Source organism: Fringilla coelebs (assembly GCF_963513975.1).
Source record: "Fringilla coelebs genome assembly, chromosome: Z".
Classification (NCBI taxonomy): Eukaryota; Metazoa; Chordata; class Aves; order Passeriformes; family Fringillidae; genus Fringilla; species Fringilla coelebs.
The window spans coordinates 21422093-21435533 of NC_140031.1; the positions used below are offsets into that span (position 1 = coordinate 21422093).

Consider the following 13441-nt stretch of genomic DNA (forward strand, 5'->3'; position numbering starts at 1 on the left):
CTTTTTCTGTGAATGCAGTCTGTGAGCAAGCACTGTGTTTTTTGATGTTCCTTGCCTGTGTGAGGACACACAGCCATGGATGCAGTTAAGCGTTTGTTTTTATGCCAGAACCAGGGAGCCTCAGTTATAGCTTCATGTTAAAATTGTGTCCATTTTATTTCCACCCACTTGCTCTTTCTCCAGAGTACAGTACTTTGGTTTATTTGTTTGTAGTGGTATGTTTGCCAGTCTCATTCAGTGAAATGTATGATATAACCAGTCCAGTTTGGGGAATTTTTTTTTTTCTAGAAGAGACACAAAGAAACAGCTGGGATGAAAAGAGAGGAAGAAGTGAAAATACCTGAAGTTGGCATTGTCACTAAATGAGGCTTCACCACCTCAACCAGAGAATGCCAGTGATCCTTAAAAAGGGAAAGCTTCTTCACAGTGCAGGCTGTCTTTGCATGTTTCAGTGGCCATCAGGTTTGAGCCATCCTTTTTTTCCCCAAAGACGACAAGCAGAAAGATTGAAGAGAAACACACTTTCAAGCTAGAGTGTGTAAAATGGTGGTTACAGTTTCTTATTTTAAGACTTCACCTTTCCTGCCCAAGAGGACTGGATTGATCTTAGGGGAAGTCTGTACCAAGCATTAGTGCCACCCCCTACACACTTTTCCCCTCTCACCCCCCATGATTTCCTGTTGAGTAAGAGGCGCCAAGGACGTTGGGTTTAAAGAGTGAATAATTCTGTGCTCTGTTTACTGTAAAAACCTAGGATGTTTTTTGTTCCTTCTAGAAACAGCTGTGTTGTTTATAGTTTTCCCAAATTAATGAGAATTAGTGCTGTTTTTAACTGGAAGACATTAATGTAAAGTGTGCTGTTACTTTTCACAATATAGCATCTCTCATTGAGAAACCACAAAGCTTGTGTTTTGGTGTCTTCTGTGGTGCTTGTTGCTGCTTTGGGCAGAGAAAAAACCTTGTGAGCTTTTTCATAATTCTTTGTTTCAACATGAAAATATTGGAACTTCTGTCAGTTGGTCAATTAAGCCTTTCTGTATTTGTCAGGCAGCATATTAGGTTATGTGGTCCCCAACACAATCTTTCCCTTTTCTGTGTTTACATGTGCTTAGCTCCATAATTCTGCACTAGTTTGTAGACAGTGAGGTGGACTAAAAAGTACTTCACTGTGTATTTTGTGAGCCTAGTTTGACTTGCCTTTCTGTATAGACATCTGATACCTGGTTTCATTTTCAATTGCTGCTGATGTAACATCCTTTTACAAGGCCTGGGAGGGGAAAGCTGCTCTTTCTTGACCATGAGTGATCTCATCCTGTTGGCATCAGACAGGAAATCTAAGGGACTAATTTCAAAACAAGTTAACATAGACTGAGGACAAAATTACTGTGATCCTAAGCTCTATTTGAGGTTAAATTGCAAAAGTCCCATGGGGTTCCAGCAGGTCTCCAGATGCTGTCGGACTGCCAGGTATTTGGATGATGGGAGTATGCAGGGAATCATCAGAGTTAAAGGGAAGAGTGGTGGTTCACTGAATAATGCTAGTCTCTTCTGGATTAGAATTTGGTATATACCCAAGCTTGCTGTTGATCTTGTTTTCTTGCATTGTCTTCAAACCAATACTTTTCTTTTCAGCTTCATTTTACAGTAATTTACATGATTGAATTCTATTCAGTTTTACTGTTTATAGTTTCTATTGGGTGTAGATGGCAAGGATCTTGGTAGTTGGGGTATGATGTCCCACCTGAAAGGGAAAGGGAGAACCCAAGATTTGTAGATGCTTTTCTAAAGGAATAACTAAAATTAGAGTCCACAAAAACTTATGAAGTTTGGTTAGTTAATTAAATATGGCATGCAAGTTGGTAAGTTAGTCCTACAATCCTAATGTAAGTATACAGTAGTGGATTTTGGATAAAGGGGTAGATGGAAAGGAGACAAAGAGACAAATTAAAGATGAAGAGAGAGGGAGTAAGAGAGAGAGAGTAAGAGAGAGAGACCCAGTCCTGACTCCAGTATTGAACCAGCAAATAGGATGTCCAGAGGGCACCCACGCACTTGGGCTTGGTTTTGGGTGCCTTTTTAATAGGCAAGTCTTCCCTGATCTGGAGAAAAGTTTTGGATTTTCATATGTTAATTAGTCATCATGTGCTGTCTGTTTTTCCAGTTCTTGGTGGAAATGGGTCAGAGGGTTTTGGGTCTTTGGTGGTCTTGTTCCCCTCATACAGTCTGTGCTTCTCATTTCTCTGTTTGTGCTGTACTGAGCTGTGCTTATCTCCAGGAGGTAGATCAAAGACCTTTGTCCCAGAGAAGTGCTGTCCTACCTCTGTGTGGCCCCTTGTCCAGTCACATCTTGTTCTTTCTCACAGCATGGTATTGCCAACAGTCCTTGGCTGTTGTTACCTGAAGTCCTTGATGCCACAGCTACCCTGATACTGGTGTTTGAGACAAACACATTACCCCCTTATCTTCTGAGATCCTACAGGGGGTCTGCAGATGTGACTTCACCACATGCAGAAGCTGCCTGAAGCTGCCCCCATGCAAATAGGAATTAATTCCAGCTGTTTCCAGGATGGACCCACTACTGGACAAATCTGAGTCAGTCAGCAATCTTGGTAGCACCTCTGTGCTAACATGTTTAAGGAGGCATTAAAAACAACTGTACAACAGTCAGGCAAGAAAAGTGGGAATATGTGAGACAACCCTGTAGACACCAGAGCCAGTGAAGGAGCAGGCAAAGGTGCTCCAGGCACTAGTACAGAGATTCCTCCTGCAGACCATTGTCCAAGGTGGAGCAGATATACACCTGCAGCCTGTGCAGAGTGTTTTTCCCTTCCTGTTCCTTCAAGAAGTGAAAAAAAAAACCCGCAAAACAACCCAAGAACTATATAAAGGTCATTAATTTTCCGGTTGGCTGTAAACACTGAACCTAAGATAAACTTGTGTTTAATCTAACCTCTAATGATTTAGGGAACAAGGGGTTTTTATTTGTGTTTCAGGTTTTTCTTTTTTTTCCCTTCGAGGTCTTTATTATATCTGCCTCATAAAGAACTGGAGTTGTTAAGTGGTGGAGAAAAATAAGCCATCACAATGTTGTAGGTCTGCAAGACAATTTTACGTTGTTGAATTGGGTGCTTCAGGTAGTCTGATGTTGTGGTATATTAGGAAATCAAGATTCTTCTTCCTGCTAGACTTGCCTGATTTATGGGCAGGAAAAAAAATCACTATCCTTTGTGTTCCTTTTAACATTGTGTGTATTTACTCAACCTAAACATGGAGAAGTTCCTATTTGAGCAACATAAGAAAAGCACATGTGTGTGAAATTACATTTCCCTATCTTTGATGGTTCTAACAGTGGATTCTCTTCTGTATTTTCTCATTCCTTTCATCCATTAAAATTTTTTCTTCTTCGGCAACTGACCACAAGATGGGTAGACAGAGACAGATAAGAAGTGTGTATGTCTGACTGTTGGTTTATAAAACATATATTGTAGAGAAGTGGCAGTGGGGAATGCTTCCTGCCGCTATCCTGATGCAACCATTTCCTAGTGTTGGCAGCCATCTCTGTTGTAGAACACGAGTGTTAAACAGTTCTTCCTGTATGTGTAGATAAGTAAAATTCGAACAAACATAAAATAATTTTGAAATAAATCACACTGCAGTTTCCTGCCTTCACTTAAATGAAGCTTTCTTGGTTCATTCTGGATTTTGAAGAGTTACAAGTAGATATATACCCAGGGTGGTCAAACCAGTGCTTTGGCGGGTGGTTTTTTATTTGATGCTCATATCTGAGTTTTGATTGTTTTGGCTTAAGATGTGATAGGAGTTTAGGTACTTAAAGGGACATGGTGACTGAAGGAGATATGACCCAGCACTGTGATGTTATCCAGGCACTTGTTTACTGATCTGTTTATGGTGCTGTGGATGCATGTGATCTTTTACCACATCTTTCTACCCCCACTCTTTCCAAAAGCTCAAGATTACAAATTAAAGGAATAACTTAGGAAAACTAGGTATGTGTGGGTTTTGCATTGTTAGGCTTTATGAGTTTTGGTAGAGACATAGACAAGTAGGACTCCATGTGAAAAGAACAGCCACTGAAGAAGAGGGGCAAACAGTGTAATGAATGTGTTTTTAAGGAATTTGAATAGCAAGTAGTATCTTTTTTTAGATTATTTATATGAAGCATATAGTAAACTTCTTAATATTCTGCTTTCAAACTGTAGTTCTCAGAAGTTGAAATGGCTGGACAAAGTGAACTTATTGACGGCTGCAGCTGGTGGGATATAGGTGTGCCTTTCTCTGCCAGACTTCTGGTAATCAATTCACATGTACAATCTCTGCTTCCAATGCTTGTTTCCATGACATACGTTCTTCTGTTTATACTCCTGTTTAAAGAGACTGCTGTTGATGCTTCTTTCAGAAGTATTGTGTTTTTCCACAGCTTTGCCATTCCCTGAATTACTAGCAAAATGTGACAAAATTTCAGTTTTGTCAAAGGCTCTTTTGTTTTTAGATGTTGGCCAGGGAATTCAACTTGTGTTTTCATGTGCAGCATCAGAGGCTTGGAGAAGGCATGGATAACTTTGATCCAGTGAGCATATCAGCTTCCATAGCATCCTTGGCATCTGTCTGTGGGTGGCTAGAGGATGTCATGCTTGAGCTTGTTACTGTGAAAGAGGCAGGAGAACGTTATGCCATCTGTTTTGCTGACTTTCCCATTTTGTGAAGATCCCTGTGTGAAATTTGCAGTCTCCAATCTCTTTGTATTGCAATACAGTTAAATATTTTAAAAAATAATTAGATCACTTTTTGTTTAAATATGGCTACAGTTTTATGGGAAATATTGTGTTCTGATAATCAATATTGTAAGCAAATTCTAGCAATGTGGAAGCATTGCTAAAAAAAGAGGTTTTGACATCCCGCTATTCTAATGAAAAGTTTGGTTCCATTTTTTAAATGGATGTATGTAGAATCTGACTGTTCACAGCCTGTATGATAAATTCTACTTCTGGTTAATGAAAATACTGAAGTATAGCAGTCCCTTGATCTGTTGCCATATGAATTATACATACTGTGAAATATTTGGAAAGCTAAGCTGCACATAGAGGAAAATCCAAGTGCATTACTTGTTTCTTTGTCTTAGTGAGAAAAGGGGTCTTGCTTGTGACTTTACATAGTGCCATGGGCATGGTATTTTATTTTCTCCCTGGATTACTAACATACTGTCTGAAAGTTGAAGTGCAGTCTGCTAAATGTGTCTGAAACACTTTTTTGGCATTTGGAGGAGAAACTTGCCTGTCACTAGTCCAGAAGTTGAAATACAATTTCAGCAGTTCAAAAAAAAAAGGAGATAAAAAAGGCATATTTTCATTTGGAGTGTAGGCAGTTTGATTGAGAAAGTAAATACTCAGTGCTGTTTTGGAGAAGTATGTATTTTTAGGCCAATTTCCTGAGGAAATGAAGCTGACATGATCATGTTGTTTGTCTGCATATGTTGGTCCTTCTTGAAAAATTGAGTCTGTCATCTAATTTCAACCAAACTTGAAACCTGAGGTGACATTCTGAAGATTTTGTGAAAATCCATTGCTTATTAGAGAAAGAGACCTAAACTTGTGCTGCTGCCGAGGAGAAAAGAGGCAGGAACAATGCTGGTGTATGCTGTCAGGGATTAGCAAGTCAGCACCATTTAGGTTTGCCTTCTCAGGCTGAATAGGGATAATGTAGAAGTCATGGAGAATAGAGGGAACTGTTGTAGCAATGAGTTTAAAGGTACATTCCCACAGCAAGCTGAAGTTTCTTTGTTCCACTGTGCGCAGCAAGATGTGTTGAAGTTTTCCAAAGGGAGTGAAGTTGCAAGAAGAGGTCATGTTGTTATCTTGGAAATCTGTCTGTTTAAATTGCAGATAGAACAGTTGGTAGAAACTGGGTTTTTTTCATTGTATTCTGTCATTAAATGAGGGATTTGAAATTAATGTATGTGAATTTATGTGTACAAAAAAAAAAAAAACCTGCTTAGATTTCCTATAGCTACATTTTAATTCTCTGCAGAGGGTGAATCTTATTGTGCTAAACAAAAATATCCTACTGACCTTTGTAAAAGTGGGATAAGCTGTATTGTAAAGGCATAATTGACAGTTCAGAAATGCCCATTTCAAAGTTCTTTGATTCTCTGCAGTGTAAGATTGTGTTAGTCGGTGACAAGTCATAGGCTAAACTTCAGCTTCATCTTCTGGTATCTGCAGGTATGTTAACCCCATTTAATGTCATCACAGTTCTGTAGTATTTAAAAGAAAATAAGTCCATGCTTCTCACTATGTCTCATGTGTATACAAATATATATGCAGGAACATATATATGCTACTTCTTTTCAGTATTTAGCGGTCAGTGGAAGATTGAGAAACTGCACGTGAGTATTTCTGAGGTTGTCTTGGTTTTTAAATTGACCAATTTCCCTTTTACAGTGCCTGAAAATGACAACGAAGCGGAATTTGTTTTTGCGGCTGGTGCCATGCCGCTGTTTGCGTGGAGAGGAGGAAACTGTGACTACACTTGATTATTCTCACTGCAGCCTGGAACAGGTGCCTAAGGAGATTTTTACTTTTGAAAAGACCTTGGAAGAACTGTATTTAGATGCTAATCAGATTGAAGAGCTTCCAAAGGTATGTTGGATGATTTTCCTTCTACTACCCTTATTACGTGTTTACCAGCATTGTAGAAGCTAATAGTGTCCGGCTTCAGCTTTAGGGCCACAGTTTGTCATGAAGCAGCCTTGGAGGACTGAAAGTTTATGCATTCCAGCTGGAGTATTTTGTTGCATGAGTTGTAATGAAATTGTTCATATGACAGATCCAGATCAAGAGAGTTACAAAGCAGAAAAGACTGGCTAATAAATCTGTTTCTTTGCTCTGTGGAGTGGGTAGGCTACCACTTGCCCTAGTCTAGTCTACAGTTTAATTATCCATGTGATCAGAAAGGTTGCTTGAACATTTGCCTTTTGTTCCTTTTCAGGTTTTGGTTATATTTTCTTAAGTGCAGGGACATGTAATAGCCTACAATTGCTTCGAGTTAATGTGTTTTTATATTAGAATAAGTCATACTTAAAGGCATATTTCTGAGAAACGAAAGATTTTTTCCAGCTTTTAAGTAATTTTGGTCATTATTTTTTGCTACCCTTTCAATTTTCAAAAGAAAATACCCCTACATATGAATTCAAATACAGCAAAGGACACAAGCAGAGAGATTAGGGGTAGTGAAGATGTAGTCAAAGTGATTTTTATTCATTTGACGAAAATTTTTATAATTAAACTTCCAAGCAGAACTATAGGGAAAGGCCTGTAATATTTGAAATTATCCTAGCCAATATGGACTCAGAGTTTCAAGCTGTGTATTCCTTTTCCATTTTATTTAGTCTTCCAACTCTGAAAAACACTTTTTATTAAGCCACTTCAAATATGAAAGGTCGATACTTATCAGGCCCTCTCTAGCTTTCTGAAACCCTGTTAAGACATTCTCACTCTCACCTTTCTTCTTTGCCCCAGTAGTGTTTTGTGATCTTGCCTTTGTATGCCACAACACAACTCTTTTGAGGTTGCTTGTCAACCTTACAACCCATCAGCGTGGCTGTTGGATTTTTTTAATTGCTCTGAATCTTTTCAGAATTCCAGCTTATTTCAAAAGTCAGTTCTTACAGTGTAGCTCCTTAATTTAGCTGACTAAAGGGCACAGTATAAAAAAAATGGAGGGGAGAAAGGTTGTAGTAGGGAAGGAATTGACTTTACATGAAATGTTGGTGCATAGTCTCAGCTTCAAAATTGACTTGGCACTTGGAATTATTTCATCCTCCTTCATCCTATATGCTAAATCACATCTGAAAAGTACCCTTTTTTACCCCAGGAGCCACAGTGTGCATTTGAGCTGAAAAGCTCAAATGGTAACAGTTTTACTTCTCTCTCTCACTCTGATGTTTGGAAGAAATAAGAATTCTTTAGTAAAATAGTCTTTAATTTTGTGGCTTCCTGCATTTACTGCTAGTAACTATGAATATGTAAACACTGAAAAAGAGCAACAAAAGGAACAATTGCAAAGTCAACATCATCCTCCCTTCCCCTTCCATTTTCCTTTAGGTGATCTTGCAGTTCCTTGTGCTGCAGAGAAATTTCTAACGATTCCAAGAGTTTAGATTATTGCTTTCCAGGGAAAGAGTCTAGGTATATATTCTTGAAATAAGGGAATGGCTCCAAAACACCTGAGCTCATCAGCGTATCCAAAGGGACTTGAAACTCTTCAAAGTCTTAATGGTAAATAAGTTCTAACAGGCATATTTCTGAAGAGATGGAAACAGCAGTAGACAAGTTAACTGTCTATCCTATTCCTTTAACTGTCCATCTTGCTAATTCATGTCTGCTTTTGTTCTGGGGTGTTATGTGCAACTTATACAGGAATGGGGCATTTTCAGTCTCTGGTTCAAATAGTGGCCTTGTAGTTAAAAGAGACACAAAACATTTTGGTCAAACTGATCTCATCGTATGGTAGTGATGGGGATAAATTTTTTCAGTCAATGAACCCTTCCTGGTTCTTTATGATACTTTCTCAGAATTCCAAAATCACTAATCTAGGCATTTATGAATGATCTTATCCAAAGCTGTCATGAAAGGGAAACTCATCATAAATTTTTCAGATTAATCTTTTCAATTGCTTTCTTAGAGATATTTATTTTATAATTTTTGTAAGTTTCCTGCATATCTTGTGAGGCTTTTTCTTTCATTACGTTATTTGCCCTACTTTGTCAATTTGTTAAGCTTTTGAAGAAGAATCTCTAGATACCCTGCATTTAAGAAGAGATCTAGCTCTGAACTACTATTTGATAAAGATGGTAATGCATGTATATAGAAGCGATAAGACAGTTTTCTGTACGTCTAGTTTGAACTTTGACTAGTTTAAATTTTTTCACTAGTCTTCAAGTTTTTTTCAACTTTTTTGGATGTTTTTTTGTACTTCAAGTAAGAAGCATGAGCAGGAAAAAATATTGGAAGACATAAAAAAATGAAATTTATACTTTCAGAGGAGGTGAATGCCTACTGAAATCCTGTGTTCCAGAATGATTTGACTTCAAAAGATGTGTCTGTCAATTTTTTCTTCTTGAATAAACTCTACTTACCTCTGGGTTGTCACATGGCATTTCTATTATAGGAAATGTTTTGCAGTGTTTGTAGGTCTATATGTAACTACAGGTCACAGTTTCTGGCATTCTGGAAGGCATTTGTAGGAAGGATTAAGCTTAACTGCTGCCTTGTAACTATCTACAGTTTTTTGCTTTCTTAAGAGTTGTAATGAGTAAATTTTCAATAAAACTATTTAAAAATTTTGGTAGACAAAAACTCTAAATAGCTTGGTCTTCAGCCCATGAGATCAGAAGTTTCAAGGGGTTAAAAACAAAAGCTGTATAGAGAAAACTGAGAGAAAATCACATTCACTTTTTCCTTTGTTTCAACAGCAACTTTTTAACTGTCAGTCTCTACACAAGCTGAGTTTGCCAGACAATGATCTAACCACATTGCCAGCATCCATTGCAAATCTCATTAATCTCAGGGAACTGGATGTCAGCAAGAATGGTAAGTCACTTTGCTTATTGTATTGAGGTAACTAAAAGGCAAATCACCATTGACTGTACAAAGACACTAGCAAAACTATAATTTCTAGAAGTTGCACAGCTAGTAATTTTAAAATTACTACTTTAAATCCCTGCTTACAATGAAAATATTCTCTTTTATGATCTGGTTGTGATACTTAATTGTATCTCTTACTTTGGCTTGTAGACAACGCTGTCTGGCATTTTATATTCTCAAAATACATAACCTCAAATACTAATTTTAGTAACTTTTGTCATCTGCCACTATACTGAAGAGAGTTGGCAAAAGAACTTGTAAATTTTGCCAGATTTTATTGGTATTATTTATTTAATATGAAAATTGTTTTGTTTATTTTAATAAGCTTTTGGAATATTGTAGTGTATTGTAGTATAGTGGGACTTGACTTTGCTGTCCTGCTTTGGGGATACTAACTTCTGTTGCATGGGGGAGTGTACTTATATGTCCTTAGACGTGACTTGGTTCGCTTGCCTGACTTGTTAAAAATCTATCATTCTGTGAGAGTCAGACTTGTATAAGTTATGAAATTTTGTCAGCCAAGTGTTGTATTAATGGGGTTTTACTGATGGTGGTGCTTTGGTAAGCTGGCAGGTATGTGCAACTGTGAAGAAATTGAAATAACGTTGTCATCCAACTTAGTTGTGTGACTTACGTAAGAGGGAAGTTAAGTCATGCTAATTGAGGAGAATAAAATAGTTTTGTCTTACTAATTTAAAGTTAAGTAAGAGGATACCTCATTGAAATAATACTTGAAAATAAGAATTACATAAATATTCCAAAGATTATGCCATTCAATTTATTGTTTTATTTGGGCTGCTATGTAATTGTGACTCCATGAAGAGAAGTAAATTCTGCTTTATTAAGAAAGCATTCCAGTTGTTGAGGTGTTGGTATTTTCCTTAGTTGTTTGTTTTACTTAAACTTTTACTCTATTATCTCTGCTTAATGAACACAGCATTTAGTGCAATAAATGACCTGATTGTTACTGATCTGTTCCTGGTACAAGTGGATTGATAGTCTTTCTTAAAGAATGCTGGCCTTAAAACAGTCACAGTAACACAGAAGAGAGAAAGAATAATCTTTTTGTCCTGGACTGAACAGTTGAAAGTATTAAATGTTTGCAACACAGGTTCTCAATGCAGAAGACTTGAAAGCAGCAAAAGGGAATTTGAGTGCTGCTGTTGGCAAATTCCATAGCTCATGTACATAAATAGACAGCTGAAGCCTAGGACCGACTTGTCTGTCTAACGTGTCATGGCCCTGAACTAAGCCTACGGAGTTCAGTGCTGAAAGAGCACTTGTTCCTCTGAGACATGAGATACACTATCCCAGTAAACTATCAATCTCTGTTTTCTAGAGGATAGGGGTTTTTTTTAAACATCCTTCAGAGAAATGGCAGGGAGTACAAGCTTCTTTAAACTATCATCATGTGCCTGGTGTCAGACTTATCACAATTTGGATAGCTTCTCTGACTAGTGTTGCACAAAAAAAACTTGTGAGGTCACAAGTTTACTAGGGTCATCTTGTCTTCCAAAACCTCTGTAAAATTAAAAGAACCAAATTAGAGTCCCTGTTTGTTCCTGCTGGGTGAAGTAAGAAATAGTGGTCTTTATTCTGTAATAAATTCTGTATTATTTGAGACCTCATTTGTTGGCATAAGTGCCTTTGCATTTCTATTCAGCTCTCCCCTGTTTCAACCCTGGAAAATTTTTCTCTTGATGACTGCAAGCCTACTCTCCTCCCCTTTGTCTGTTTTTCTCTTTGTAAGAATTTACTGCTCACATTCTCATTGTTCTGATGGGTGTCTATAATAGAGCCAAATAGGAGGTATTTTTCTACTTTTCTAAGAATAGCAAAATTTATCAAAATCTGCAATTCTTCCTTTTTCTGTTATATCTCAAAACAATACAATGTGGAAGCAGTGGACTACTGTGGAAAGAATTGCTTTCCTTTAGTTTATGGAAAAAAAAAACATCATTAGTGGAGATTAAGCCTGAAAAATGCAGGATGATGAGAGATGCCGAATTCTAAAATAATTCAGTGTTTTTCAGATTTCTGTGGTTGTGGCAAGTAAATGGTGATAGTTCCTCTATTTTTCTTGTAGTATTGATATACCATTGTTTCCTTCTGAGATGAATTGGGCTAAATCATGACGTGGAGATGCCTTGACATCAAATATGCATTTATTTTTAAAGGTTGTATTTTTAGAAGAATAGTTAGACTTTAGTTTTCAAATACCAGTATACATGAAATATGATAGGACTTTCGCATAACATATTTGAGCTGTTTCTTGCATAGACATAATCAGATGTATTGACCACAGTATTTAATTTTCTAAAGAGCTGATAGGAAAATGAAAAACTAAGCTTCAAATTTAAAATGTTTCCAAATTACTTCATGAATTGCAGTCTGGTTTACAGAGTGAGACCAGTCATATGTGAGACCATCCAGTTGTCCAAGTAGAATTCTTTGCATATATATGTGTATGCTTAATATTTGATGTTCAGATGAAATATCAAAATCACAGAACGAGGTAGCAGATTTGTTGCATTAAAGGTTTTAGTCCAAGAAAGCAATGGTGCTTTAATAGCATGGGAAAAATCTTGCCCTTTTAATTTCTGGCTTAAATGTGTTTGGTTTCAGGCACACAATATATAAAGCTCTGTAACAGAGACACAGCAGATGCACAAATGCTGATACTTAAGAATATTTGATAATGTTTTATCAGAACAAGGATTCATCTAATCTAGCATCCTCCAGCAGTGACCAAAAGCAGAAGCATAGGGAAAATTTAGTAAAATACAGGAAGCCAGGAGACATGCATATTTCCCTGTGTGCTCCCAGCATGCAGTTCCTTCTCTTATTGGGTCTCCTTGAGCCAGACAGGGTGTTTTTTTAGTTTACAAATTTTCATTTGACTACTGCTCTTCTGTTTGTACTGTTGGAAGTGATGTATGTTTTGAGATGTGCTGAGTTAAGAATGCAAGCCTTTAATGGTTGTGAGTTGAGGAGCATAGAGAGGTCTTTGTACAAGAGTGTGGTCTGGAATGTATTATCCTTGGCTGCTGAAGTGGTTGTGGCGTGAGTGTAACCTAGGAAGACCAAATTGCTGCTATACATGCAGCAAGCATAGACTAGAGTTAGTCTTAACTCTGCTTTTATTATTGCTAGTAGTCAATAAATTCTGTAGCCTTTTGGTAATGGGATGTCTACTGTCCTTTTATGGCATTTTAACTTGATTCCTAAGGCTACTGTGAACCCTTAATATCAGAAGTATTTTGTTGCTTCTTTCCAGATACACCTCAGCTTTGAGATTTCTAGCTGAAGCCTTGTGATGGCCTAGTCACAAAGAGGAAGTCATACTTGAACAAATGGTTCAATAAATAAACTGCATTCCTATACCAGAAATTACATCCTGCACGATACAAAGCATTGAGAGATACCTTTTCTCCCACCCCTGTAACCTGATGGGTTACATCTTAAAAGAGAAGTTACAGCATACAGATTGTGAGACCAGTGTAGAAAAATTAGTTTTCATTAATGTTTTATTTATGAGGCTAAAGGAAATCAAAACATTTTTAATCCTGTATGGCAAATTTATTTATTAACTGACAGCTGTACAGGAAAAAAAACCCACCTTCCAAAAAACCCTGCAACTCTACTCTTCACCCCTAAATCAATGTCTTTTGGGGTTAAACTTTAAGGAACAATCATTTCCTTGTGACTCTGGCATGCCAGCCTTAGCATGCATCTAGGGCAATGTGAAAGGCTGTCAAGGAAATATTTTTGCCTCTTTC

General features: G+C 37.4%; 1 protein-coding gene across 9 annotated transcripts in view; it reads left to right on the forward strand.

The window, feature by feature from the left end:
• ERBIN (erbb2 interacting protein) overlaps nucleotides 1-13441 on the forward strand; it is a 116596-nt gene that overhangs the window by 47185 nt on the left and 55970 nt on the right. For all 9 annotated transcript variants that reach the window (XM_084225933.1, XM_084225932.1, XM_084225934.1 and 6 more), the window contains 2 exons: nucleotides 6459-6656; nucleotides 9491-9608. In XM_084225933.1, coding sequence (XP_084082059.1) covers nucleotides 6468-6656; nucleotides 9491-9608 — 307 coding nt within the window. In that variant the 5' untranslated portion in view covers nucleotides 6459-6467. The remainder of the gene's footprint in view (nucleotides 1-6458; nucleotides 6657-9490; nucleotides 9609-13441) is intronic.